At 38.8% G+C, this 25841-nt stretch overlaps 1 protein-coding gene across 2 annotated transcripts in view; it reads left to right on the top strand.

The window, feature by feature from the left end:
- The window catches only part of RP2 (RP2 activator of ARL3 GTPase), a 52708-nt gene that overhangs the window by 14093 nt on the left and 12774 nt on the right, over positions 1-25841 (top strand). The window contains exons 2-4 of one of the 2 annotated variants that reach the window (XM_027962997.3): positions 15346-15442; positions 15536-16011; positions 21191-21305. In XM_027962997.3, coding sequence (XP_027818798.1) covers positions 15346-15442; positions 15536-16011; positions 21191-21305 — 688 coding nt within the window. Of the gene's footprint in view, positions 1-15345; positions 16012-21190; positions 21306-25841 lie in introns of both variants that reach the window. The other variant, XM_004022143.6, reaches the window with a different exon arrangement.

Raw genomic sequence — 25841 nt, 5'->3', positions numbered from 1 at the left:
GTTGTTCCATGTCCATGTTCTAACTGTTGCTTCTTGACCTGCATACAGATTTCTCAGGAGGCAGGTAAGGTGGTCTGGTAGTCCCATCTCGTGAAGAATTTCCCAGTTTGTTGTGATCCACACAGGCAAAAGCTTTAGCATAGTCAATGAAGCAGAAGTAGTTGTTTTTCTGGAACCCAAAATGCAGTACGTGGGTACAATCTCAAAAATAACAAAATGATCTTTATTCATCTCCAAGGCAAACCATTCAATATCACAGTAATCCAAGTCTATGCCCCAACCACTAATGCCAAAGAAGCTGAAGTTGAATGGTTCTATGAAGACCTACAAGACCTTTTAGAACTAGCACCAAAATAAGATGTCTTTTTCATCATAGGAGACTGGAATACAAAAATAGGAAGTCAAGAGCTATCTGGAGTAACAGGCAAGTTTGGCCCTGAAATACAAAATGAAGCAGGGCAAAGTCTAGCAATTTTGCCAAGAGAATGCACTGGTCATAGCAAACCCCCTTTCCTAACACAAGAGATGACTCTACACATGGACATCACTAGATGGTCAATACTGAAATCAGATTGATTATTTTCTTTGCAGCCGAAGATGGAGAAGCCCTATACAGTCATCAAAAACAAGACTGGGAGCTGACTGTGGCTCAGACCAGATCATGAACTCCTTATTGCAAAATTCAGACTTAAATGGAAGAAAGTAGGGAACCACTAGGCCATTCAGGTACAACCTAAATCAAATCCCTTTCAATTACACAGTGAAAGTGACAAATAGATTCAAGGAATTAGATCAGATAGACAGAATGCCTGAAGAACTATGGGCGGAGATTTGTAACACTGTACAAGAGGTGGTAATCAAAACCATCCCCAAGAAAAATAAGTGGAAAAGGCAAAATGGTTGTCTAAGAAGGTCTTACAAATAGCTGAGAAAAGAAGAGAAGCGAAAGGCAAAGGAGAAAGGGAAGGGAAGATATATCCATCTGCAGAGTTCCAAAGAATAGCAAGGACAGATAAGAAAGCCTTCCTCTGCGATCAATGCAAAGAAATAGAGGAAAACAATAGAATGGGAAAGACTAAAGATATCTTCAAGAAAATTAGAGATACTAAAGGCACATTTCATGCAAAGATGAGCACAATAAAGGACAGAAATGATATAGACCTAAGAGAAGCAGAGGATATTCAAAAGAGGCGGCAAGAATACACAGAAGAACTATACCAAAAAATCTTCATGACCCAGATAACCATGATGGTGTTATCACCAACCTAGAGCCAGACATCCTGGAGTGTGAAGTCAAATGGACCTTAGGAAGCATCAGTACAAACAAAGCTAGTGGAGGTGATGGAATTCCAGCTGAGCTATTCAAATCCTGAAAGATGATTCTGTGAAAGTGCTGCATTTATTATGTCAGAAAATTTGGAAAACTCAACAGTGGCCACAGGACTGAAAAAGGTCAGTTTTCATTCCTGTTACAAGGAAAGGCAGTGCCAAAGATTGTTCAAACTACCACACAATTGCACTCATTTCACACACTAGCAAAGTAATGCTCAAAATTCTCCAAACCAGGCTTCAACAGTACATGAACTAAGAACTTCCAGATATTCAAGCTGGATTTAGAAAAGATAGAGGAACCAAAGATCAAGTTTCCAACATCCATTGGATCATAGAAAAAGCAAGAGAATTCCAGAAAAACATCTACTTCTGATTCATTGACTGTGCTAAAGCCTTTGTGTTGATCACTATAAACTGTGGGAAATTCTTAAAGAGATGGGAGTACCAGACCACATTACCTGCTTCCTGAGAAACCTGTATGCAGGTCAAGAAGCACCAGCTAGAACAAGACTGGGAAAAATGGACTAGTTCAAAATTGGGAAAGAAGTACATCAAGGCTGTATATTTTCACCCTGCTTATTTAACTTGTATGCAGATTACATCATGGGAAATGCCAGGCTGGATGACGCACAAGCTGGAATCAAGATTGCTGGGAGAAATATCAATAACCTCAGATATGCAGATGACACCACCCTTATGGCAGAAAGTGAAGAGGAACTAAAGAGCCTCTTGATGAAAGTGAAAGAGGACAGTGAAAAAGTTGGCTCAACATTCAGAAAACTAAGATCATGGCATCTAGTCCCATCACTTCATGGCAAATAGATCGGGAAACAATGGAAACAGTGACAGACTTTACTTTGGGGGGCTCCAAAATCACTGCAGATGGTGACTGCAGCCAAGATATTAAAACACAGATGCTCCTTGGAAGAAAAGCTGTGACCAACCTAGACAGCATAGTAAAAAACAGAGACATTACTTTGCCGACAGTGGTCCATCTAGTCAAAGCTATGGATTTTCTAGTAGTCAGGTATGCATGTGAGAGTTTGATGGTAAAGTAGGCCAAGCACCAAAGAATTGATGCTTTTGAACTGTGGTGTTGGAGAAGACTCTTGAGATTCCCTTGGACTGCAAGGAGATCAAACCAGTCAATCCTAAAGGAAATCAGTCCTGAATATTCCTTGGAAGGACTGATGTTGAAGTTGAAGCTCCAGTACTTTGGCCACCTGATGTGAAGAACTGACTCACTGGAAAAGACCCTGATGCTGGGAAAGATTGAAAGCAGGAGGAGAAGGGGTCGACAGAGGTTGAGATGGATAAATGGCATCACTGACTCGATGGACATGAGTTTGAGCAAGCTCCAGGAGTTGGTGATGGACAGGGAAGCCTGGCATGTTGCAGTCCATGGGGTTGCAAAGAGTTGGACACAGCTGAGTGACTGAAAACAACAAATGACTAATTATGTTGAGCATTTTTCGTTTACTTATCTGCCATCTCTATATTTTCTTTGGTGACGTGTCTATTAAAATCTTTTGCCCATTTTTTTTTTACTGGATTGTTTTGTAATTATTGAGTTTTGAGAATTTTTTTTTACATATCCTGCATACAAGTCCCTTATAATGTGTGTCTTGCAAATATTTTCCCCTCAAATAATGAGGTGTCTTCTCTTGATATATTTTGAAGAAGAGTTTCAATTTTGATAAAAGTCCAATTTTCAATTTTTTCTGTTTTTAATATTTATTTAATTTACTTGGCTGCTCCAGATCTTACTTATGGCACATGGGATCCAGTTCCCTGATCAAGGATCAAACTCAGGCCGCCGGCACTGGGAGCGAAGTCCCAGCCACTATACCACTAGGGAAGTCCCTTACTTTTTTCTTTTATCAATCATGTTTAGTTTCACATCTAGGAAATCTTTGCCTAACCAAATTATAAAGATTTTCTCATCTGTTTTCTTTTAGAAGTTTATAATTTGGTTTTATATTTAGGTTCTCTGATCCATTTTGGTTATTTATTAAATATGATACAAGATATGGGAGATACTTTTTGGCCACACCTTGCAGCATTCAGGTCCCAACCAGGGATCAAACCCATGCCTCCTGCAGTGGAAGCATAGAGTCCTAACCACTGGAGAACTAGGGAAGTCCCAGAGATACTTTTTATTTTTTTACATATAGGTGTCTAATTGTTCCAGCACTATTTTTTGAAAAGACTGACCTTCTCTATTGAATTGGCTTCGCACTCTTGTCAGTGTATACATAAGTCTATTTTTGAATTCTATTCTGTTGCATTGATCTATTCACATAGTAAAGATTGGTTTCTATTTAAATATGGTTGAATTGAAGATGCAGCCAAGAGAATGTACTTAGGAGCCATACTGCCTAAATCTGAGTCTCAGTTTAAGCAAGCACTTACTGTGTTACCTTGGCCAGGTTATTTAGCCTGTGGGTACCTCAATTTTCTCATCTGTAAAATAGAGATAATTATATTGATAGTGTTACAGACTAGGGTTCTTGGCCTATCCCAATCAATAGCAATTGACTAGAGTCCAGACAAGAACAGATTTGAGAGATGGACTGAAAAGAAGTCCATCTCAGTAAAGAAGTCTGAGCTCCAAAGAATTGATGCTTTTCAACTGTGCTATTGGAGAAGACTCTTGAGAGTCCCTCGGACAGCAAGGAGATCAAACCAGTCAATCCTAAAGGAAATCAACCCTGAATACTCATCTGAAGGACTGATGCTAAATCTGAAGCTCCAATATTTTGGCCAGCTGATGCAAAGAACCGACTCATTGGAAAAGACCCTGATGCTGGGAAAGATTGAGGGCAGAAGAGGGGGCTGATAGAGGATGAGATAGTTAGATAGTATCACCGATTCAATGGACATGATTTTGAGCAGACTCTGGGAGATAGTGAAGGACAGGGAAGCCTGGCATGTTGCATCCATGGACTCACAGAGTCAGACAAGACTGAGCGACTGAACAACAACACACAAGAAACTCAAGCAAGGCTTTACTAGGTCCCCTGCTGCAGCAGCAGGGTGGTGCAAGAACAAACAGCAGATCCCCTTGCTTGTTCACTCCCTGCTGGGGGTGGCAGCAAGCTTGTTCCTTATATGAGATGAGTGTAGGAGTGTGTCTAGGGGTCAGGCTGGAGGGGTGGCTTAGGTGTTTTGCCCACCCATGAGGTGGTGTCATGTGCAGACAGCATGCTGCAGTATCCTGCTTTTGCTCTTGACACACCCTGTTTTTGCTGCAGGCTCTTCAAAAGTGGCAGTTGAGTTTTTTGGTCTCTTTGTATCTTTTGGGTCCAGAATTTGCCCTAACTGAGCCAAGACTATGGTTTTTCCAGTGGTCATGTATGGATGTGAGAGTTGGACTGTGAAGAAAGCTGAGTGCTGAAGAATTGATGCTTTTGCACTGTGGTGTTGGAGAAGACTCTTGAGAGTCCCTTGGACTGCAAGGAGATACAACCAGTTCATCCTAAAGGAGATCAGTCCTGGGTGTTCTTTGGAAGGACTGAAGCTAAAGCTGAAACTCCAGTACTTTGGCCACCTGATCTGAAGAGTTGACTCATTGGAAAAGACCCTGATGCTGGGAGGGATTGGGGACAGGAGGAGAAGGGGACGACAGAGGATGAGATGGCTGAATGGCATCACCAACTCAATGGACATGAGTTTGGGTGAACTCCAGGAGTTGGTGATGGACAGGGAGGCCTGGCGTGCTGCAATTCATGGGGTCACAAAGAGTTGGACACGACTGGGCGACTGAACTGAACTGAACTGAGCTTGCATGCAGTTATTTTTTAGTCCCGTGTAGTTTCTTTGTATTTTGTTGCTGGAGGAAAAGTGTGTCTAGGTAGAAGCATTGCAGCACTGCAGCAAAGGGTCCCAGGTCCCAGGCCTGTCTCAATAGTACACAACCTTCATAGGAGTTTTTATGAGGATTGAGTGAATGATTATAAAGCATTTAAATGGTGCCTGGTACCTATGTAATACTTCTTATACTCCTGAGTTTTATTTTGAGCTTCTACCAAGACCAGATTTCCACTGAAACTAACAAATTCCATTATTTCATCTCAGACTACTATGGAAATTTAACTGTGGAGATGAATAATAATGAAAAATTTCCATAACGGCTCAGTAAAAAAATAAGATGTTCATTTTTGTTTTCAGTCAGGGAAATAATATTTTCCTTTGTTTAGTAGCTGTATCTGGGGAATCCCAATTCCTGAAATGTTTCTTTGATTTGAGAGTATATCCACTACGTTTCAAAGCTTGTAGTTAGAAATATGGATTAAACTAACCTCACTTCATAAGTAATTCTTGTGAAAAAGTAGTTTAAAAACTTGAACTTTTGTGTTTGTGATTTTGGGTACTTTGAGGACTAGTAACTTTTGTAAAAGTATTACAGTACTAAACTTCAAGTTGTTTATCACTTTTTGTTTTGAAGAGCTTTCAGGAATTGTTGAGAAAGTAAGTACAGCAACATAAATCCTAAATTTCTTTTTTTGTAGATCATATTGATAGTCCAAATAACTTTATACTATAGAACTCTTTAGCTATAGGATTAATTTCTGAATGAAATGTGAGAACTGAAGTGTCCAGGTGAAATACTTAGAATAGTAAATTACATTTAATTCCTCAGCATTAGCAGCTGTTATAGACTGATTGTTTGTGGTTCCCCACCCCCACCTCCAAATTCATATGCTGAATTCCTAACTCCCAGTATGGTTGATTTTATTTGAAGATGGGGCCTCTAAGGAAATAATTAAAGTTAAATGAGGTCATAAAGGTGGGACCCTGATCTGACAAGATTAGTACTCTTATAAGAAGAGACATCAGAAAGCTTACCCTGCACTCACCCAGGAAAGACCATGTAAGGATAATTCAAAAGGCAAAAAGACAAAAATAGAGGTCTCTCCAGAAACCAACCCCAGTGGCACCTTGATTTTGTACTGCCCAGCCTCCAGAATTGTGAAAAATAAATTTCTATTGTTTAACTTAACCAGTCTGTATTATTTTCTTATGGCAGCCAGCCTTAGTCTACTCAGACCATTATAACAAGATACCATAGACTGGGTGGCTTAAACAACAGATATTTATTTTGCACAGTTTTGGAGGCTGGGAGGTACAGAATCAAGGTGCCAGCAGATGCAGTGTCTGGTGTCAGAGATAAATACTGCTGGACATTAGTTAAAGCAGTGAAAACAGATCTTGTTCAGTAACTCCTGACAGGGGAAACAGCTGAGTTCCATTCCAATTTGTGCAGCAGTGATTTAAGCCATTTAAGAGAGAATGAGGGATGGGGGAAGAGCAGGGCCTCAGTAGAGTCAGAGAAGTGAAAAATTACAAAGTTGGTCCTTGTAAATGAGAATAGGCCAGCCATGTTTGTTAGCTGGCAGTTTAGAAGTTAAGATCTTATCTTCCCACAGAGACTGGTAAACAGAGACCCTGTCCTTCCTAATAATTACATTTCATAGCAGTGGCTCTCTGGTCCTTGAGAAAGACACTTCTAGTAAGGAATACAGTCACAATTGTAAGCCCTTTTCAGTAAATGTTCTAAGAAAGGGAGGTCAGGGGCCTATCATCAGATATTGGCTAGAACAAATAGTATATGTTCATGCAAGGTTGAGCTTTCTCAGGCAGACATTTTAATAGGACATAGCCTTGTGCTACTAGAAGCCTTGCTAGAGTTTGGTCAAGTTTCTTAGTGCAAGGATTTGAATGGGCTTGCAGCGTGCCAAGAGTTCTGTATTTCTCACTGGTGAAAGCCCTCTTCCTGCTTGTAGTTAGCTGCCATTTTCACATGCCCTTCTTTTCCTCAGTGCCTGCATGCATCTCTTCTTATAAGGGCATTAATCCCATCCTGAGGGCTCCTCCCTCATGACCTCCTCTAAACCTAGTTGGGCTTCCCTCATAGCCCATTCAGTAAAGAATCTGCCTGCAATGCAGGAAACCTGGGTTTGATTCCTGGGCTGGGAATATCCCCTGGAGAAGGACCTGGCAATCCACTCTAGTATTCTTGCCTGGAAAATCCCATGGACAGAGGAGCCTGGCAGGCTACAGTCCATGGGGTCACAAGAGTCAGACAGGACTTAGTGACTAAACCACCAAACAAACCTAATTACCTCCAAAGTCCCCACCTCCAAATAGCATCACATCAAGGGATTAGAGCTTCAAGGCATGAATTTTGAGACAACACATTCAGTCCATAATGCAGCCCAAGCCTAAAACAGCAGCTCAGTATTTTTGAAGTTAAGGATAGATTTTCTTTCTGCATTTGCAACAAGTCTTAACTACACTAGTGATATAGTACTACTTATATTATAATTAATATAGTTGAAATTCCTGTATGTTAAATACTGTGTGTTTATAATATATCATAAATCATTTCCCATGCCAAAAAAAAGCTGAATTCCTTTAAGAAGTATTAACTGTTTTATTTTTTATCTTTATCCAAACAGTGGTTTGTTTCCTACTTAATTCTGAGATAAATAATGCTTGCAGACTTTTGAACTTGCTATCTATGTCTTACACAAAGATAATTTGTCCAGGATCTTGAAGCCAAATAAATTCCCCAGGAAAATACACACAAACTTTTACATAAAAATTTTAAGGAGTTTCTGGTACAGTGAGAGTAACCATACTGAAGCTTGAAGATTTCCCCTTGCTCATTGAGTTTGAGGCCTTGGTAGAGACAGACCAACTCCTGGGCTGTTTTTTTAAAAAACAAAAAAAAACCTGTTGGTGGCACTCTGCTGCTGCTCTAGATCTTCGCATTCCCACTGTGGGATGTGGACTGGTGCCAAGAGACAAGCTGAAGACTGGAGAGTGTTTTTTATCCTGCTTAAGGCCTAAAGCAGAACCAACTTCAACCACTCATGCATGTTGCTGACTAGATCAATATCCTATTATCCTGCTCCATGACCACATTCCCATCCCCTTCCACTGTTTGTGTTTTTGTTCTTTTTTCTTGATCATTCTTGACAGAAAGTTACCTAATTTTTAGATCCCCGCCCCCACCAAAAAAAATAATAAACACCTATTTGGGGCTTTGCTGATGTTTTCTACTGTATATTTGATTTCTAAATCAGTAGTCTCATATTATTTTTATCTCTTTTCCTTCTACTACAGAAAGTCAGTTTATTCTACTTTTTATTGTCTAATTTCTTAGGATGGACATTTCATGCATTAATTTGAGAGTTTTTATTGCAGCTATATAAGCACCATTTTTGGTGCATTCCATAGATGGTTTTTTTAACATTTAATCCTAAATATTTTAGGTTATCTATTATTTAAAATAGAGACTTTCTTTATGATCTAGTACTAGTACATGAAAACGAAGATCATGGCATCTGGTCCCATCACTTCATGGGAAATAGGTCGGGAAATAGTGTCAGACTTTATTTTGGGGGGCTCCAAAATCACTGCAGATGATGATTGCAGACATGAAGTTAAAAGACGCTTACTCCTTGGAAGAAAAGTTATGACCAACCTAGACAGCACATTGAAAAGCAGAGACATTACTTTGCCAACAAAGGTCCGTCTAGTTAAGGCTATGGTTTTTCCAGTGGTAATGTATGGGTGTGAGAGTTGGACTGTGAAGAAAGCTGAGTGCTGAAGAATTGATGCTTTTGAACTGTGGTGTTGGAGAAGACTCTTGAGAGTCCCTTGGACTGCAAGGAGATACAACCAGTTCATCCTAAAGGAGATCAGTCCTGGGTGTTCTTTGGAAGGAATGATGCTAAAGCTGAAACTCCAGTACTTTGGCCACCTGATCTGAAGAGTTGACTCATTGGAAAAGACCCTGATGCTGGGAGGGATTGGGGACAGGAGGAGAAGGGGACGACAGAGGATGAGATGGCTGGATGGCATCATCGACTCGATGGACATGAGTTTGGGTGAACTCCAGGAGTTGGTGATGGACAGGGAGGCCTGGCATGCTGCGATTCATGGGGTCACAAAAGAGTTGGACACGACTGAATGACTGAACTGAACTGAACACTAGTACATGATGTTTTAAAAAAAATCTCCCATGTGTGCTTGAGAGAAAAACATGTGTATACGCTACTAGTTGGATGCTAGAACTCAAACTTATTCATTGTGTATTCTGGATCTCCTAGAATTGTGGAATTTGGGAGGAGATGTTTTTGGTGGCGGGGGTTGGGGGTGGTCTGCTAGACCAATCAATATTTGAGAAGCAGCATTAGAAAACACTCCTTAGATTTTAATTCGCTAGTTCTGAGGATTTGGAGAGATCCTAAATCACTATCAAAGTTAATCACCACCCATTTTTTCTTAGCTCTTCACCAGCACAGGGTTTCTACCCTGTCCTGAATTTGCTCCCAAGGAATTCTAGACCAGCAGTCTGAGTCCCAGTAGGTGTAGGGGAAGTATTGTTGTCTCAAGATTTGGGAGGGGGAGAAGCAAGAGCAGAAATCTGAGTTTCCTTTTCTGTTTTATCTTTCACACCCACCACAGGGGTTTTTCATCATTTCCCCTTTTCTTAGTGTTTTTCTTACTTGGTCCATTTGAAATTGATCTTGGGCAGTTGGGAGCCAACAACTATGCTAGTTTGGTATCTTGGTAGAGACCAAACTGGAGCACTGTACCTTTATATGTATGCATCACCTGTAAAATCCTACAAATGGAATTGTTTGAACACCCCTTCCCACTTTAAACCTGTTTTGCCTCTTGTATTTTCTTTTTTTTTTTTTCTTTTTGGTGTGTGACACTGTGCTGTGCGATGCAAAGTCGTGTCCAACTCTTTGTGATTCCACGGGCTGTAGCCCACCAGCGTCCTTTGTCCATGGGATTCTCCAGGCAGGAATACTGGAGTAGTTTGCCATTCTCTTCTCCAGGGATCTTCCCCACCCAGGGATCAAACCCGTGTCTCTTATGTATCCTGCATTGCAGGCATATACTTTATGACGAGCACTACCTGCACCACCAGCATCCATAAACCAGAGCAGTGTTTTTTCAAACCTGTGGGTGGGATAATAGAAAATATTAGGGATTTAACACGAAATAAGCCTAAGTGTTATTTTGTGAAACTTTAATTTCATTGGTATGTGTATACAAATGTTCATATATATGTGTACTGGGCTGTGCTGGATAATGTTCTAATGTGGATTGTAGTCAAAAAGATTGAAAAACCAGACTAGAGAGCTAGGTATCATGTTTGGCTCATCCTTCTGCCTTACCTCCTACAGCCACTGAATTACTAAATCTGCTGATTCTACTTCCTCAATTTCTCAAATTAATCCTATCTTCCTCTTCCCTGCTAACCACTGATCTAGTTCCAGCCCTTTCTGGATGACTGCAACCGTCTCTCCAATCCCTTATGATTATACAGTGGAAGTGAGAAATATATTTAAGGGACTAGGTCTGATAGAGTGCCTGATGAACTATGGACGGAGGTTCGTGACATTGTACAGGAGACAGGGATCAAGACCATCCCCATGGAAAAGAAATGCAAAAAAGCAAAATGGCTGTCTGAGGAGGCCTTACAAATAGCTATGAAAAGAAGAGAAGCAAAAAGCAAAGGAGAAAAGGAAAGATATATACCCATTTGAATGCAGAGCTCCAAAGAATAGCAAGGAGAGATAGGAAAGACTTCCTCAGCGATCAATGCAAAGAAATAAAAGAAAACAATAGAATGGGAAAGACTAGAGATATCTTCAAGAAAATTAGAGATACCAAGGGAACATTTCATGCAAAGATGGGCTCAATAAAGGACAGAAATGGTATGGACCTAACAGAAGCAGAAGATATTAAGAAGATGTGACAAGAATACACAGAAGAACTGTACAAAAAGATCTTCATGACCCAGATAATCATGATGGTGTGATCACTCACCTAGAGCCAGACATCCTGGAATGTGAAGTCAAGTGGGCCTTAGAAAGCATCACTACGAACAAAGCTAGTGGAGGTGATGGAATGCCAGTTGAGCTGTTTCAAATCCTAAAAGATGATTCTGTGAAAGTGCTGCACTCAATATGTCAGCAAATTTGGAAAACTAAGCAGTGGCCACAGGACTGGAAACAGTCAGTTTTCATTCAATCCCTAAGAAAGGCAATGCCAAAGAATGCTCCAACTACTGCACAATTGCACTCATCTCACATGCTAGCAAAGTAATGCTCAAAATTCTCCAAGCCAGGCTTCAGCGATATGTGAACTGTGAACTTCCAGATGTTCAAGCTGGTTTTAGAAAAGGCAGAGGAACCAGAGATCAAATTGTCAACATCAGCTGGATCATTGAAAAAGTAAGAGAGTTCCAGAAAAACATGTTTCTGCTTTATTGGCTATGCCAAAGCCTTTGACTGTGTGGATCACAAGAAACTGTGGAAAATTCTGAAAGAGATGGGAATCCCAGACCACCTGAACTGCCTCTTGAGAAATCTGTATGCAGGTCAGGAAGCAACAGTTAGAACTGGACATGGAACAACGGACTGGTTCCATATAGGAAAAGGAGTACGTCAAGGCTATATATTGTCACTCTGCTTATTTAACTTATATGCAGAGTACATCATGAGAAATGCTGGACTGGATGAAGCACAAGCTGGAATCAAGATTGCCAGGAGAAATATCAATAACCTCAGATATGCAGATGATACCACCCTTATGGCAGAGAGTGAAGAAGAACTAAAGAGCCTCTTGATGAAAGTGAAAGAAGAGAGTGAAAAAGTTGGCTTAAAAATCAACATTCAGAAAACTAAGATCATGGCATTTGTCCCCATCACTTCATGGCAAATAGATGGGGAAACAGTGGCTGACTTTATTTTTTGGGCTCCAAAATGACTGCAGATGATGATTGTAGCCATGAAATTAAAAGACACTTACTCCTTGGAAGGAAAGTTATGACCAACCTAGATAGCATATTAAAAAGCAGAGACGTTACTTTATGAACAAAGGTCTGTCTAGACAAGGCTATGGTTTTTCCAGTGGTCATGTATGGATGTGAGAGTTGGACTATAAAGAAAGCTGAGCGCCAAGGAATTGATGCTTTTGAACTGTGGTGTTGGAGAAGACTCTTGAGAGTCCCTTGGACTGCAAGGAGATCCAACCAGTCCATCCTAAAGGAGACCAGTCCTGGGTGTTCACTGGAAGGACTGATGTTGAAGCTGAAACTCTAGTACTTTGGCCACCTGATGCAAAGAGCTGACTCATTTGAAAAGACCCTGATGCTGGGAAAGATTGAGGGCAGGAGGAGAAGGGGACAGCAGAGGATGAGATGGTTGGATGGCATCATTGACTCAATGGACATGAGTTTGAGTAAACTCCAGCAGTTGGTGATGGACAGGGAGGCCTGGTGTGCTGCAGTTCATGGTTTCTCAAATAGTCGGACACGACTGAGCTACTGAACTGAACTCCAGTCCCCATGCCATTTGTCTTTATTCTTACCAGAATAATCATCCTAAAATGTAAATTTTGCTTATTTATTTCCTTCTGTGGTACCCTGTTACCCATAGATCACTTCCAAGTTTCATAATATGGCCCCTGCCTTTCTCTCTAGCTTTATTTGCTCCCATTGCAGTTTCACTGTAACACCAAACCACTTTCCATTTTCCTCACACTCCCTGAAGAGTTATTTTGTTTCATTTCTTTCATTTTTGCCTGATAAGGGAAGGGAGATCCTTTACTCCCATCCCTTTTACCTGGTGAACTTCAGCTTATTCATTCTCACTTTAAATAGGAAGTCTTATACCCCTACCTTCCCTCCCCCTGGTGTTGCTTCTCTGTATTCCCAGAATATTCTGGGCATCTCTCATTACCCAGCCACGTTATTTTATTGTTTTTTTTTCCCCAAAATTCAGATGTCCAATTTATTTATTTATAACTTTTTATTTTGTATTGGAGTATAACCAATTAATGATGCTGTGATAGTTTCAGGTGAACAGTGAAGGGACTCAGCCATACATATATATGTATCCTTTTACCCCCAGACTCCCATAACATCAGCCAGGTTGTTTTAAAATTATTTGTTTAGTTAGTGTTCAGTTCTTTTATGGAAAAAACTGGCCATATTCATTTTCGTGCTTAAAACAATGTCTGGCTCTTATTGGGTGTTCAGGTGACTGAATGGGTGAGTGACTGAAGATCTAGAAAGTTAAAGTGCCTTTTTCATTCATGTTGCTTATAGGTGACCAAATTGAGACTAGGAAAGAGGTGCCTCTTTTGTTGCCTCATGCTACAGACCGATATTTCTTCTAGTACATTGTGTAAAACCAAATGAGTACAACATTTATTGTGTAATACTAAATAAGTCACTTTAAGCTAGTTTGCATATGATTAAGGTGATTAAATTATTCCTTTGTACATAATGAAGTTTTTGATGTACTATACCTATGGGAGCCTGTTTCTACTACATGAATAGTTTTGCCTGAAACTTAATATTCACAAAGAGGTAAGACAGTGCAAGTAGATTTCAAAGTAATTTGGAAAAATCAAAATGGTCTTTTAATGACTATATTTTGAGAGGTCAGCTAAAATTTAAAAGGTAATGTGACAGATTCCAGGTATACTGTTTAAAAGATTCTGTGGGTTTTAGTTTAAAATACCTAAAGCTAGAAATGGTGAAATTTGGGAAAAAAATTATGTTGTAGGAGTAGCTTAATAAATGTTTGAATCAAATTTGTAGATACAAATTCTAACATACAATGACTCTTATGCCTTCACGTTCTTCCATTTTCTGTAGCACATTGCAGAAATCAGTTGGGGTTTAGAAAGTAAGAACCCAGGCATCAGTTTATAGAAGAAAAGAGAAGCATATTCCAATCTGGGTGTATTTCCAAATTCAGAAGTTTTAAAGAAACAGGTTTTTGTTTTTTTTTTTTAAGTGAAGCATCAGAAAAAGAAAAGGGTCAAAGCTGAAATATTACTTAATATCATCCAATATGTAGTGTGTATATATGAGAATTTCCCCAATTGTTTCTAAAAATTACTTTTACAGTTGATATATTGAAACAGGATCCAGCAGTGTCCACACATTGTTTGGTTGGTTTGTCCTTGAGCCTTTCTTTATCTATAACAGTTTCCTCTCCCTTTTCCCTCCCATGCCTTTTATTTATTTATTAAAAAAATTTGTCATGTTTATTTTCTCACTATGTTGCAAAGTCAGTAAGAGTTGGAATGTATTATTTTATCATTAAAAATTGTTCCTTCCCTTCTAGGCACCATGTAGAGCTCTGAAAATCTTTCAAGTGAATGTCAAATGAAGTAGGTCTTCTGGGAATCCTAGCTGAGTTCCCGAGGACTAGGAAGGCCATTTTCTTCATAAGTCCTACCCAGTTTAGGGTATCATAAAAGGCCCTGCAGCTCTTAGTTGCCCCACTGTATCCACTAGGTTAGCCAGAACCTACCAGTTTGAGAGATGGGTAGATGTGCCTGACTGCCCCACCAAGAGATTGGACTGATTGGCCTCCTCCCATGGTTTCAATGACTAGAACCCAAAGGTAGCTTTCTACTTTGGGGACTGAGTACTCAGCATATGTAAGCTCACTGGAACCTTGTGTAGGAAACTGCCAGGTCTGGTTATAAGAAAAGTTTGTGCCATCACCCCCACCCACATCAACCAGACATGTCTCCCAGGAAGCAGGTGTCCTGGAGACAGAGTATGTCAGGGCTCTACAATCTGTCTGTGTGGTTATTTGTGATCTTTTTTCTTTCCCTGTATTTATGAGGCTCCTAGGAAGGAGCCAGGAGTGTATAGACCCCACCTGGGGAGAGTAAAGATGACTGATTCCAGTTTTCTGTGTGTCCTTAGCTCTGTACTTGATTGTATCCCTGCTGGCAAAGTGAGCAGGCCTCCCCGTGTCCACGATCCTAGGCTTTCCACTTGTGTATTCCCAGGCTGGCAAACCTTGGAGCCTCTGGGCTCTGAACACTACACAGTGATCATTAAAACCTGGCTTGAGTCTCTGTTCTGGCATTTTAAAAAATTGTTCCTGACACCTAATAGACAATGTTTGCTGAATAATGTTAATAATACTGAAGGTCTGTGTTTTGTTCCTACAGGTTGATCTGAAAGACTACATGTTCAGTGGACTGAAGGATGTAACAGTAGGTCGCTTACCTGGGAAAGTGGCAGGACAACAATTTCTCATTCAAGACTGTGAGAACTGTAATATCTATATTTTTGATCATTCTGCTACTGTTACTATTGATGACTGTACTAACTGTGTTGTTTTTCTGGGACCCGTGAAAGGCAGCGTGTTTTTCCGGAATTGCAGAGATTGTAAGTGCGCATTAGCCTGCCAACAGTTTCGTGTGCGGGACTGTAGAAAGCTGGAAGTCTTCTTGTGCTGCGCCACTCAGCCCATTATTGAGTCTTCCACAAATATCAAGTTTAGCTGTTTTCAATGGTACTACCCTGAATTAGCTTTCCAGTTCAAAGATGCCGGGCTCAGTATCTTCAATAATACCTGGAGTAACATTCATGACTTTACACCTGTGTCAGGAGAACGCAACTGGAGCCTTCTTCCAGAAGATGCTGTCGTTCAGGACCATATTCCTCTACCTACTACCGAAGAGCTCAAAGCTGTCCGCGTTTCCACAGAAGCCAGTAGAAGTATCGTTCCAGTGTCCCGGGGTCAGAGACAGAAGAGCAGTGATGAGTCATGCTTAGTGGTATTATTTGCTGGTGATTATACTATAGCAAATGCCAGAAAACTAATTGATGAGGTAAGAAAAGAGAGAGAACTGAAACAGACACACACCTATATAGGAACAAACCACTTCCTGGAGAGCATCCATTCTTTTCAAATTGGCTATTAGAAATACAGGCAATCCTTAAATTACAGTCCTCTGCCCACTATGGATTTATCTGAAGTTAGGCCTCAAATGCTTAACCAAAGAAACTTTAAAAACATAATTAATTCAGGAAGCATCCGTTAAGCACTCATTATGTGGAAGTTACTGTTACCATATTTCATTGATTATAGGATATACCTTTGTTTTCCAGTTTTGCTTCTCTGAAATGCGTCTTACAATTGATGGAAGTTTAGAGCTGATGAAATGTAATATATGCTGGGAGGAGAGATACACAGACAAAATTATCTTCCCTGAAATAATTTCCATTCTTTATCACAAAAGTAGTACTACAAAGTGAAGCATGACCTTTTATAATTAGTTACTGGGGAAATTTATCTGGAGTTTTTAATTGTTTAGGGTGTGGGAAAGACATTTAGGAAATCACCTTTTGGAGCTTGTTTTGACTGTGAGAGCAACCTCCACATTACTTTCCTTACTTCCCTTTGCCCTATTGCCATGAAGAGGAAGTTAGTGTGATAGAATGAGGTGGCAGCTGGGACACCAGAGGTTGTAGGCTCATGATCAGGGGCTTTTAGTGCATTCAGGAGTAGAGAAGGGTTCTTTGGGTAGCAACTTTCACTTGAGAAATAAGTGAGAATCTGGAGGTTAGGAATTCCAGAAGTAGTAGTTCCTGGTTGGTGGGTGCTCCAATGGGGAGGCAGCAGTAGGGTGTATTGATTATCCATTAATCAAGCTTTCTTCAGGAAGTCTCTTTGAATTTGAAAATCAAACTTCCAGAAATGGAGAGGTAAACAGAAAACTCTTTTTGAATGGATTTTTTTTAAGTTGTAACATTTCTGTCAAAAAGAATGGTTTTAGGAAAAGCAAAAACAACTACAAGTGACTGCTTCTCTGTAGCTTATACATTCCACAATGTAGAATGCCCATGTCTGAAATCTACAAAGTATATCTGAGGTCCAGTTTTCCAAACAACTGAAGCCAAGTATAATCTTAAGAATTTGATATTTTCTTTTTGATTATACCAATCTGATAAACATGTGCTATGGATCTGGTGAGATGTAGAAAAAGTGCTCTGGCCTTTGAGCTGTCTAATCACATGTTAATCCAACATCTGAGGTAAACATTTTCATTATACTGTATGGTGATTTTTTAAAAAATCTACATACAGTTTTCAAAAGAAGTAATTATTCAGGTTAAACTCCTTTTTGGTTGATAGTTCAAAGAGAACACAAAAAATGTAAAATATGTTTAAAGAAAAAAGCCATCGAAGCAAACACTGTCATTCTTCATGAGTCATCAGACATTCTTAACCTTTTAACTTGGTATCTGATATGTGAAATGACAGGTTGTATGCACTTGAAAGTAACCTGACCAGGAAGATTTGTGTTCTTTAGATAGCCTTCTGGATTATAGAATAACTGAAATAAAAATGCAACAATAACAAAAATTAAAATGATGACAATAATAATAATAGCTAACATTTATATAGTGTTTATTGTATAGTATTTAAGTGAATTAACTCACTTAATTCAGAATAACCTATGAAATAGGTGCCATTGTTCCTCTTTATACAGATAAGAAATTGAGTCACAGAGAAAGTAAGTAGCCAGCAAGAGGTCACTTGCTGGTAAGCAGCAGAGCCATGATTTAAATCCAGGGAGTTTGGCTTTGTAGACCATAGCCTTAACCCTTAAGCATGATACTGCCTCAGAGGTAAAGGAAAGTTTGTAAATGCCTGGTGGAGTAGAAATGTGACCAAAAGTGTGTGAAGGCAAAGCAGATACTACCCTCCAGCCTAGAAGGAAGAACCATGGAACTTTCTGGCTAGAGTTATCCTAACTAATTCTGAAATCACAGAATAAAGAGAACAAAATGAAGAAAATGCCAAGTACATGTGAACAGGGTATCACAACATGCTGAAAGATCAGTGACTTATATATTAAGAGAGAGATTACATAGTTTTTTTTAAAAAATGAAGCTAGAGTTCCTTGGAAAATATGTGTAGAAGCTAATTAGTGCTGAGATGGAAAAAAATAAAACTTGAGTCTTTCCATATCATAACACAAATGTCTTAAAACAGCTTAGACTAAAACTGTGATCACTAGCTCTGGTTTTGTTAAACCTGAGGAGTAGCACAGAATGTTTTTCATACTGTTTTTATAAATTAAAGCTATTATAATAGTTTTTTGAGATAGAAAGTATAAAACTTGAGAGAGTAGGAAGTCTAGAAAAACTGGGTAAACCAGAAAACACATTTCATAGGAGTCAAGAGAAATTCTCGTTGTTCAGTCACTCAGTCATGTCCAACACTTTGGGACCCCATGGACTGCAGCATGCCAGGCTTCCCTGTCCTTCACCATCTCCCAGAGTTTGCTCAAATTCATGTCCATTGAGTCAGTGATGCCATCCAACCATCTCGTCCTCTGTCATCCAAGATGGTTGGATGGCATCACTGGAGCCTCAATTTTCTCATCTAAAAATCAGAGTTCCTGCTGGCTCTTAACTGCATCACAGATATGCATAGGATAAATTAAAGTAAAAGTAGTTTGAGTTGTTTGGAAGTAACCACATGCATACGGGCTCAGTCATATCCAACTCTCTGTGACCCCATAGACTGTAACCTACCAGACTCCTCTGTCCATGAAATTATCCAGGCAAGAACACTGGAGTGGGTTGCCATTTATTCCTCTAGGGGATCTTCCTGACCCAGGGATCGAACCCACGTCTCCTATTTCTACATTGCTGGGCGAGTTCTTTACGACTGCACCATCTGGGAAGTAAAGTATTGGATAATTTAAGTTGGGTAGTTACTGCTACTTTCAAGTCTTTAAAAGTAGAATTTTCATGAAACAGTTTCTTCACATGTCTGCAGTGAAATATCAAACTAGATATACTAGTTTCATAGTTCATTATTTGTTTTTAGGTAATGGTATTTTGAATTAATCATTTTATTTTTTGTCAGTTTATGTGTCTGACTATAAAATGAGAGGTAATGAGCAGTCTAGGGAATTAGAAACAGATGTAGGACTGTTTCTGATATTTTAAGTAACTTTGCAGTCATCTTCTGGCAGTGATGTTTATGTAATTTTCTTCTACTTTTTAAATGGGTGTTTCTTTTTATTTCTGAGGCAGCGTTGAGGGCTCTAAAAAAGGATTTGAGTTTGAATCCAATTTGATGAAATGGTATGGAATAATGTAGCCATAGAATGAAATACTATCAAACATTAAAACTGATTTTATAGTAGAATAGTTGGAAAATGTTTACAACTAAGTAAGTGAAAATTTGTAGAATATTATGTATCTGATTTTTTTAAGTAGATAAGTCTGGAAAGTTATATATACTAAAATGTTAATAGTTGTAGTTCTTCTTAGGAAGTGGATTAAGAGCAGAGTTTTCTTTTCTTGTTTTTAGTTCTATGGATTTTACATAAAACCTGTATTATTTCTATAATGGGGGAACAAAACCTGGAAGGGTAAAAGGAAGTATACCAGGACTTCCCTGGTGGAGTGGTCCAGTGGTTAAGACTCTGAGTTTCCACTACAGAGGGCATGGGTTTGATCCCTGGTTAGGGAACTTTTAAGAGCCCACAAGCCATGTGGCATGGCCCAAAAAAGAAGGTGTACTTATTACAGCAGTGGCATCTTTGAGTAGTGGCAGTTTGGTCAATATTTCTTTGTTTCTGTTTTTTTTCTTAATGTTCTATATTGAGCTTATTTGTTACTTTTATGATTAAAATTTTCAATAGGCTTTAATTGAGTCACTTTGCATTTTTTAAAAATCTATTTATTTTTAGTTGAAGGATAATTGCTTTACAGAATTTTGTTGTTTTCTGTCAAACCTCAACGAGAATCAGCCCCAGGTATACATATATCCCCTCCCTTTTGAACCTTCCTCCCATCTCCCTCCCCATTCCACCCCACTAAGTTGATACAGAACCCCTGTTTGAGTTTCATAAGACATACAGCAAATTCCCATTGACTATCTATTTTACATATGGTAATAAGTTTCCATGTTACTCTGTCCATAATTTTACATTTTAAAAAAACTATTTTCATAATTATCTTAAAAATTAATGCATACTCATTTTATATATGACTGAACAGTCCTATTCCTAAATATTTGCCCAAGATGGATGAAAATTATCACGCAATAAATTGTGTTTGCATGTTTAAAAAAAATGTGTACTCACTGTAAAGAACTATAGAAATAGAATAGAAATAAACTTTTTATGCTGTACCTTGAATTATCTTTGTAGGAGTGATTTTTAATTTATTTAGTCTGTAATCACATTTGAGCAAACCCAGGGAGATAGTTAAGGACAAGGAAGCCTGGCGTGCTGCAGTCCATGGGCTTGCAAACATGGTCATGACTTAGCAACTGAACAACAGCAGTCAGATTAATGGGATTCAAATCACAGCTCTGTCACTTAATAGTTGTGTGATCATGGGCAGATGTCTTACCCACTCTGTGCTTTAATTTCTCATCTGTAAAATGAGAGTAATAATAATATCTGTCTTGTAAGAGGGTTAAGTATGTTATACATATAGAATACATAAAACTGCCTGGCACATAGTAAGTGCTCCATAAACATAATCTATCATTGTTGTGCTATACTATGTAAATTTGAATCATGGTTTTTAAAATAACATTATTATATAAGCTTCCCCCATTATTATTTGTTATATTTAATGAACTATGGTATTTTATCATGTGAACATACCATAATTTATTTAACCATTCTCCTCTCAATTGGGTATTTGCGCTATCACCAAACTAAAGCTTCTATTTGTTAGTTTCAGGCAAAAAAATTTAAATAATGCTTAAAATTTTGAGGGCTAATTTATGTTTCTTTGGCTCTTAATTGTAACAGTAAGCATAGCAGTACTCATTCTTAACCAGAACCATGCATCTGGAAGGAAGAATCTTGTGTATGTGAAAACTTGTTACAGTAAACACCCTGAATTACAGTTCTAACTAAAATGAAAATCAGAGTGCTGTGTTGCATTTTATATAGAAAAATTGTAGAAGGAAAACATTGTTTTAGCCTCAGGTCATTTTAAAATCTGAATGAAATTTTATTTCCCACAGATGGTTGCTAAAGGCTTTTTCCTAGTTCAGACAAAGGAGGTGTCAATGAAAGCCGAAGATGCTCAAAGGGTTTTTCATGAAAAAGCGCCTGACTTCCTTCCTCTTCTGAACAAAGGTACCTTCTGGATGATTGGTATATTTTTTGTGGTTATTCTCTTAAACTGCTGATTTGACTTACTCTTGCCTTTAGTATTTCTCTTAAATTGTCTTCTCTTTGTCATTTGTTTTATGTTTTTCCTGTTACCATTCAGAAATGTCAAAATGTCAAAATGTCACGTTATTCAAAATGCGATATATAATTAACTAGATATTAATGAAGTGAAAGGTGAAAGTGTTAGTCGCTAAGTCATGTCTCTTTTTGACCCCATGGACTATAGCCTGCCAGGCTCCTCTGTCCATGGAATTCTCCAGGCAAGAATACTGGAATGAGTTGCCATTCCCTTCTCCAGGGGTCTTCCCTACCCAAGGATCGAACCTGGGTCTTCCACATTGCAGATAGATTCTTTACCATCTAAGCCACCAAGAAAGCCCCAAAGACAGATGAAGGGACCTCATACATGTGAAGCACATGCTTTACCACTGATCTGCAACCCCCTCTGCAACTAGACATTGGGCATTAGGTTTTTTCCTTCCCCTGTTCTATCATCTTAGTTCTTGAAAGTCACATTTTATTATTATGTATTTTGTCATGTTTAATTATTATTTTATTATTGTTGTATTATTATACTATAGTGAGTGACCATTTCCTTCTCCCTGCCAGTTATAAAGGACTTGATAAGGATTCTTTCTGCCTTCACTGAGTGTGCTTTGACCATACTGGAAAAGAAATAAGAAATATAAATCAAAGGGCATACCATTCTGTGTACTTAACATGATTGATTAAGTTTCTATGCATAATTAGAATTGTTTTCCCCAGTGGGCAAATGCCACCAGTAAATTTCGGATGCTGGAAATATGTCTACAAACAGAGGAACTAGAGTTCATGTGTACTTCTGAAGTGTTGCTGTTTGATTTGAAGGTGTCCTGATTCTAGAAGACAGTTCATCCGTCAGAGCAGGGATGTTGTTGCTAAAGATTCATCAGGCTTTTCTTGACTGGCCTGAGCAAAATATATAATAATACATAATGATGATTGGATATACCCTGGAAAGGGGGCACATCTGCATTCATATGCTCTTTATGTATAAATAAGTTGTAATAAACTGCAAAAAGCTATAGGAAAATATTGGAGGATTGTTAGGATAATCTTAATAACTAATGCTGGGTGTGTTTTAGCCCTTAAATATTAATACAGTATATTTTATATACTTTTGTGACTCCTCTGGTAGTAGCATAGACTGCCTCTAACCAATGTATGAATCTATCCCAGATTATATATAGGAAATTATGACCTGGCTCCTTTGATGCAGCCTTATTGATACAGGAACATTCTGATGGAACCTTGAAAATAAATCTTTAAACCCTTAGCACCTTTCAGAAAAGTCAATCAAATAATAAGTGTAATAGACATATGAAAGTGTGAGGATTAGGGATGAAGCGGGCATATGAATAGACCTAAATTAATGATTTATATGCTCGTGTAATGTTAGTGAAGTGGAATAGTGAAGAGCAATTTCATAGAATTGCTCTAACAACAACCATAGTATGTGTTTTTAAGTCACATAACATTCCACATGGAAGAAGTGTTCTGTTCCTGCAAAAAAGTAGAACTCAAACTAATGGACAGATGTTTTAAGAATTTCAGCAAATCAATATATAGACAGCTTTTAAAATCAGAGATGTCCATAGGAAGTAGTCAGAGACTAATGAGGCCATGTCAAAAGGTCACAGGAGTCAGTTTAAAGGAATCTCAAGGAATTTCCACTGGTCAAATTTGGGACAATTTGAGCATCAAAAGCATAATGAAGTAGGGAGTGTAGGTTCAATCCCTGTTTAGGAAACTAAGATCCCACATGCCACATGGTGTGGCCGCCCCAGAAAAAAACCACAATAATGAAGGGAATTGATTTAACAACAACAGAAATCCATGGATCCATAGTGGTAATAAAAAAGAGGAGAGAGGAAATTGGCACTGGAACCATGGACCAGCATACCCAGTCATCTTGGAATCTACCTAATTGTATGATCTACATGGATATCATGAATGACTGCTAGATATTCCCATGATCCAGAAGCCTCCTATGTATCTGTTAGTCACTCAGTCATGTCCAACTCTTTGTGACCCCATGAACTGTAACCCACCAGGCTCCTTTGTCCATGGAATTCTCCAGGCAAGAACACTGGAGTGGGTTGCCATTCCCTTCTCCAGGGGATCTTGCCAAGTCAGGGATTGAACCTGGGTCTCCTGCATTGCAGGCAGATTCTCTACCATCTGAGCCACCAGGGAAGCACTCTTCCATTAGCTTGAAATGACCAGTTCTCCAGGACCCCAAATGATCTCACAGTAATAATCAGTTTCTCATCTAGGTAATCACAAATCATCTGTTTAAAATTTGTTTTTATAATCTGAGGAATATCTCTATAAAATTCATCAGCCCATGCTTTTTATCTAATTTGAAAAATCAATAGTATTTAATGTATTCAGTTAATAAATGTGTATTAAGCACCTGGAGAAAGGAATGGCAACTCCAGTATTCTTGCCTGGAGAATTCAGAAACGACTGAGCAACTGAACTGAACTGAACAACTAAATGAAAGGAATGAACCTTAACTGGATTTTGGATTAGGGTAGGGTGAACTCTAAAGTTGTAAAAGTCATTTTGGGGACAACTGGGGAATTTTGAAGATGATATTATAGAGTTATTGTTGTAGCCTTAAGTATGATAATAGTACTGTGGTCATTTATATAGGAGATGCATGCTGAAGTGTTATGATATCTACTATTTTCAAATGGCTCAGCAATGCAAAGTGTGTGTTTGTGCATGTCTGTGTGCATGTGTGTGTATGTGTATAGTGTGTGGCAGGCAAATGTGGCCAAATGTGTTAGCATTTGATGGGTATAGGTAAAGAGCAAGGGCTTCCCAGGTAGTACTAGTGATAAAGAACTTGCCTGCCAGTGCAGGAGATGTAAGAGATGTGAGTTCTACCCCTGGGTCAGGAAGATCCCCTGGAGGAGGGCATGGAAACCCACTCCAGTATCCTTTCCTTGAAAATCCCATGGACAGAGGAGCCTGGTAGGCTACGGTCCATAGGGTTGCAAAGAGTTGGTCACGATTGAAGCGACTTAACATGCATGCAAGCGAAGAGCAAATGGATGTTTGTCATTCTTCCAACTTTTCTATAATATCTGGAATTTTTCAAAATAAAAGTTGGGCAAAAATTTTAAGCTGCCCAGTAATGCATTGATTGATATGGAATAATGAACAGGCTGTCCATGGAGATATTCCTGTAGGTGTTGGAGGCATTGGGTCTTTGTGTAAAAGTGGCCATCAGTCACTCTAAGGAGAGTTTCTCAACCTCACCAGTATTTGATATTTTAGGTAATTCTTTGCTGTGATGGGTTGTTCTGTACACTATAGGATGTTTAGCAACATCCTTGGCCTCTACTGACTAGATGCCAGTAGCACACTGCCCCAATTATGGCAACTAAAAATGTTTCCAGACATTGCCAAACGCCCCTTCGGGGGCTAAATTTGCCCCCAGTTGCAAACCACTGTTCTGAGAGGGGAGGGGAGTGGACTTACCCCTGGGAAAATTTGCTTTTATTTCAAATAGTTTTTATTTTAGAGTCTCTAAATTTTCGTCATCAGTTAAAGTAGTCACAGTTATTTCCTTTCTATTAATGAAGCTATTTGACAGCTTAATGAGAGAATTCATTGTGTCTTTCATCCTGAGAATCCTTCGAATCTGACTGATTCTCAGAACTGCCTGGGGTACTATTAAAGATTTAAATTTCCAACTCCCACATCAGGATTGATTCAAATATCTCTGAGATATTCCCTTGGCATCTGCATTTTACAAAGTTCCCCATATGGTTCTGACGATTAGTCAGATTTGGGTTCCTTTGTTTTAAAGGATCATTTATTCAGCAAACATAGATGAGATAGTAGTAAAGGAAGAATCAGATAATATAGGGCCATGTGAGCCACTATAGAGACTTTGGCTTCTAGTTTGACTGAGATGAGAATCTACTAGACATTTCTTTTTTTTTTTTTTAATAAACTCTATATTGGAATAATTTTAGACTTTCAGAAAAGTTACAAAGGTAGTACAGAGAGTTTTACTACTTACCTTCCTCTTATGTTGACATAAGCATGGTACATTTGTCAAAACTACATTGGTAAAATACTCTTTATTCAAACTATAAACCTTATTCAAATTTCACCGGGTTTTTTTTTTTTTTCACTTATGTCCTTTTTCTGTTCCAGAATTTAATCCAATCCCACATTGCACTTAGTCATCATATCTCCTTAATCTCTTCTAATCTGTAACAGTTCCTTAAGTCTTTCCTTGTTTTTCATAACCTTGAAATATTTGAACAGTACTGGTAAATTATTGTAGAATGTCCCTCGATTTGTGTGTGTCTTAGTGTTTTCTCTGCTTATACTGGGGTTTTGAGTTTTGGAGGAGAGGTGAAGTGCCTTTCTCATCACATCACATCCCATCACACCACACCATAGGGCAGGTGATAGCAACATAACTTAAAGCTGGTG

This window comes from Ovis aries, chromosome X (genome assembly GCF_016772045.2).
Source record: "Ovis aries strain OAR_USU_Benz2616 breed Rambouillet chromosome X, ARS-UI_Ramb_v3.0, whole genome shotgun sequence".
NCBI lineage: Eukaryota > Metazoa > Chordata > Mammalia > Artiodactyla > Bovidae > Ovis > Ovis aries.
Note: the sequence above shows the minus strand (reverse complement) of the source record. Positions and strands in the feature narration are given on the sequence as shown.